Source organism: Aptenodytes forsteri, unplaced genomic scaffold (genome assembly GCF_000699145.1).
Source record: "Aptenodytes forsteri isolate BGI_AS27 unplaced genomic scaffold, ASM69914v1 Scaffold142, whole genome shotgun sequence".
Classification (NCBI taxonomy): Eukaryota; Metazoa; Chordata; class Aves; order Sphenisciformes; family Spheniscidae; genus Aptenodytes; species Aptenodytes forsteri.
In genome coordinates this window covers 5,612,527-5,616,837 of record NW_008794598.1, presented here as the reverse complement: position 1 = coordinate 5,616,837, position 4,311 = coordinate 5,612,527, and the positions used below count along the sequence as shown (strand labels likewise).

At 56.8% G+C, this 4,311-nt stretch overlaps 1 protein-coding gene across 1 annotated transcript in view; it reads left to right on the top strand.

Annotated features, from left to right (window-relative positions):
• Positions 1–2,789, top strand: part of PIM1 (Pim-1 proto-oncogene, serine/threonine kinase) — a 9,254-nt gene extending 6,465 nt beyond the window's left edge. Inside the window, exons 2-4 of the mRNA XM_019470334.1 lie at positions 62–542; positions 1,435–1,611; positions 1,875–2,789. Of these exons, the coding sequence (XP_019325879.1) occupies positions 62–542; positions 1,435–1,611; positions 1,875–2,032 (816 nt within the window). The 3' untranslated portion in view covers positions 2,033–2,789. The remainder of the gene's footprint in view (positions 1–61; positions 543–1,434; positions 1,612–1,874) is intronic.
• The last annotated feature ends 1,522 nt before the right edge of the window (positions 2,790–4,311 follow it).

Sequence of the window (4,311 nt, the reverse complement as noted above, 5' to 3'; positions counted from 1 at the left end):
GGGGGGATGCCCAGGCACCGGTTGGGCTGAGCAGGGGGGCACCGGAGCATCCCCTGAGCAGGGGGATGCCCAGGCACCAGTGAGGCTGGACAAGGGAGCACCGGAGCATGCCAGGCAGGGGGTACCGGACCGCCGGCGCCGCATCAGCCCCGCTGACGGCATTGTGGTCCCCCAGCCCAGTGGCACCCGTGTGCCGATGGAGATCGTGCTGCTGAACAAGGTGGGCTCCGGCTTCCGCGGCGTCATCCACCTCCTCGACTGGTTTGAGCTGCCTGACAGCTTCGTGCTGGTGCTGGAGCGTCCGGAGCCGTCGCAGGATCTCTTCGACTTCATCACGGAGCGGGGGTCCCTGTCCGAGGAGCTGGCGCGGGGGCTTTTTCGCCAGGTGCTGGAGGCCGTGCGGCACTGCCACAACTGCGGCGTCCTGCACCGCGACATCAAGGACGAGAACATCATCGTCGACCTCGCCACCGGTGAGCTCAAGCTCATCGACTTCGGCTCCGGCACCTTCCTCAAGGACACAGTCTACACCGAATTTGACGGTGAGCCCACACCCGGGGGGATGCTCCCGGTACCGGGCGTTGCATGGCCCAGCCTGGCTGGCACTGGAGGTTCCCCCCTTTGCTGGGGGGGAGGGAATTAATTATTCAGCCGGCTGCCAAGTTGCTTTTTGGCGCGGGGCGGATGTTGTGAAACGGGAGCCGGCTCCCAGGACAGCCTCCGCCACCCACCCTGCCCCGGGCTGGGGCGGGGGGAGCCAGCCCGACAAAAACAAACACCCGTGGGGGTAGCAGAGGAGGGGGGGGTCGCAAAGCCCGTACGCTGGCCGGTTTGCTTTGCAGGTGCGGAAGGGCTTGGGCTGCTCCGCTCCCCTTGTTTGCCTTGGCTTGGTTTTTTTGGTTGGTTTTTTCTTTTTTTGGCCAAGGCCGGGGGGGGAAAGGCGTGGTTTTTCCCCACCCGTGTTTTTTTGTGGGGGTTTTTTTTTGTTTTTGTTTTTTTTTTTTGCATGTAACGGTCGGGCCTTCCCTGGGCCCGTGCTGCCCTCTTCCGGCACCGGCAGCTTTCCGCTCCCCTTGTTTGCCTTGGCTTGGTTTTTTTGGTTGGTTTTTTCTTTTTTTGGCCAAGGCCGGGGGGGGAAAGGCGTGGTTTTTCCCCACCCGTGTTTTTTTGTGGGGGTTTTTTTTTGTTTTTGTTTTTTTTTTTTGCATGTAACGGTCGGGCCTTCCCTGGGCCCGTGCTGCCCTCTTCCGGCACCGGCAGCTTTTTTTTACAACCCAAAGTTTGTAAACAAGAGTCACGTGCTGGCGAGGGGGCGGCGGGTCACACCGTGTGTGTCCCCCGCCACCGGTGCAGCCCCCGCATCCCCGGGGATGCTCAGGCGAGGATCCAGGAGCGGGCAGCATCCGCCTGACGAGCTCCCCCTGTATCCCGTAGGAACGCGGGTGTACAGCCCACCAGAGTGGATCCGCTACCACCACTACCACGGCCGTTCGGCAACGATCTGGTCCCTGGGCGTGCTGCTCTACGACATGGTCTGCGGGGACGTCCCCTTCGAGCAAGACGAGGACATCATCCAGGGTCAGCTCTTCTTCCGACGGCGGGTCTCTCTAGGTGGGTACCCGGCTTCGCGGTGGGATAATGGGTTTTGGGAGATGGCACCGGGCACACGAGCATCCTGCTCTTACGGCTATGGAGGAGGTTGATCTCCCGTGTTAGCTGGAGGAGGTGGGACATGTCCTGCCATCCTGCTCTCCTCCAAAACGGGTAATCGACCGGGGGGTTTGAGTGCAGCTCTGAGCACACCCAGCATGGCCTGGGCACTGTGGACAAGAGCCTTCTCTGACTGACGGGCGGTTTCTGGTTTCTCTCCCCAGAGTGCCAGCATCTCATCAGGTGGTGTTTGTCCATGCGGCCCTCGGACAGGCCATCTTTGGAAGACCTTTTCAACCATTCTTGGCTGCAAGGCATTCACCTGCCCCAGGAGACAGCAGAGATCCACCTGCACAGTTTGATCCAGGAGCCTGGCAAGTAACAGCTCCACGCATCTCCTGGCCATAAGAAGCAAAGAAAACCAGACTTCTTCCTCGTGACCGTAGCACTGAGCAGGGATCATCAGATGGGAACACGCACATCTTGTCCTGGAGCTGGGCTGGAGACCTGGTCTTCCAAGCGCTGGTGGCCACCATCCAACCCAGCTGTCCTGGACTCCATCTGAATCATCCTGTCTCATTTGATGTTTTGCCAGTAAATTTTTTTTTTTTGGTTTGGGTTCTGGTTTTGGGGGCTCCCAGGTGTCTTCCTGACCTGCTGAATTCGGGACCGCGAGAGGATCGGAGACCTTATTGCGAGAAAAGCTCCGACGGGGGAAAACTGACTGGGGGGGGAGGGCAGGTACCGTGGCCGAATGGCTGTCTCTTCTCCGCTGTCACCGTGCTCGAGTGCCTTCAGTTGCGATGTGGGCTGTGCTGGAGGAAATACTTGAATTTTCCTACACTGCTGCTTTTCCAAGACTCGCCTGGGTATATAGTTCCTTTTCCCTTTTCCAAAAGAAAACAGGTCAGAAGATGCTTGGGAGCCAAGCGGGCGATGCCTCGCCTCCCGTGCCTCCATCTCGCGTGGATTTTCTGGGGTTCTTTGCTTCCCTGTGCCCTCACGAATGCACAAACAATGCAAACCAACAGAGCTGTAAATGTGTACAAAGTTATATAGGAGCAAAGCTTGATGTACAGTTGTTAATAGTGATAACATTTTACCTTTTTTCTTTTTTTCCAGTTTTTGTTTTTAATTTATTTTCATGAATTTGTTTTTGTTTTTTAAAGGAAGAGTTCTAGCCGGTAGGATAACTTATTTATTTATTTATAATTCACGTGGGTTTCCAACCCACGCCTTGCTTCTACAGCTGCTGATCCCCCGGTTTTCCATTCGGGTCTTCCCTCCGTGTCTGTCCTGTGTCCATCCCCGGGTCCGTAGCGTTTCTGTCGGATGTCTGGCGGAGGTGCGGAGCGGCTGCCTGCTCCCCAGCTGTCTGTGTACATAGTTCTGGTTGCTGTCGTTTCCTTGCCACGTGCAGATCTCAGTTTGCAGATGAGTTTTGGTTTTCCCCACGGGTGTCTTGTCTGGGGCTGGGGAGGGGGGAGCCGGCCCGAGCTGTCCGCGCTGTCGAGTCTTTACGTGTAACCAAGTGTGTAGCCGGCGGGTTTTTTTGTTAATAGTTAATATTGTACAGGGGAATTCAGAAATCTTATTTTTTTTATGCGGTTTTAAATAAAAACAAACCACTTGATGTGATGGAGACATCCCTTTATTGCGGGGCGGGATGAAGGATGCTGGGAGCACGCTGGGTACCGGTGACCACGCCGTGGCTACCGTGGGGACCGCTGGTTTGTCTCCAGCCAAGACTTAACTCCAAAGGTCCCACCCGAAGGCTTGCCGAGCGGCGTTAACCAGGACCAGCCAGCCGAAAGCACCATGGGGAAGGCTGGATCCGGCCCTTGGCGGGGTGTTTCCAGGGCCGGCTGCTCCTGGTAGGTCTCCTGGGAGAGATCAAAGGGGTGTGGAGCCCTTTTCGTTTCCATTCATCCGCAGGCTGGTGCGGAGCATGTGCCGGGGACGGCAAGTAAACAAAGATCAAAGCAACCTGATGAAATGCCGGATGTTGTCAGCCAAATTAAATTTTGGTAAGGCAGATCCTGTTGCTCCGGCTCTGTTGGCGCGGAGCGGGTGTTGCATGTCAGGTGCTGGTGGGTGAAGAAAGCCGCCGGTGGGCTGTCCCCACCTCCAGCTCGGCCGCGGCGAGCGCGGAGCGAGAGGAAGTCGATCTTCGGATTACGAGAAGTTGGTCGCTATCAGTCAGCAGCGGTAACGCTTCGCTCGAGCTTTTACCCTCCAAACTGTCAAACCCCACTTCCCAGCTCCACGGCGCTTCAGCTTCAGGGGTGGTGTTTTTTGGTGGTTTGTTTTTTTTTTTTTGGGGGTTTTTTTTTTTTTTAAATTAATTAAATGTGCTGCATTTTGAAGCTCTGTTCCTGCTTGACCTCATGGAGCACCTGCTGCTGCGTGCACACAGGGCTGTGTGTCTCCTACTCCAAGGAAGGGGCATGTTTCCCTTTCTGCAGGTTACTTTGCAAGTCCCACGGCCAGATCTGACGCAGAACAGGGCTTTCCTTGGCCTGCCCCATGGCTTTCTTGCTTAAAACCCCCATGCCCAGAGAGTTCCCCCTTTCCCTGGGTCACCCGGGCTTGCCAGCATGGCTCTCTGAGCCGTGGGGCCGCTGTCGGAGGGAACCGGGGATCCTGGAGCCACGTCCCAGC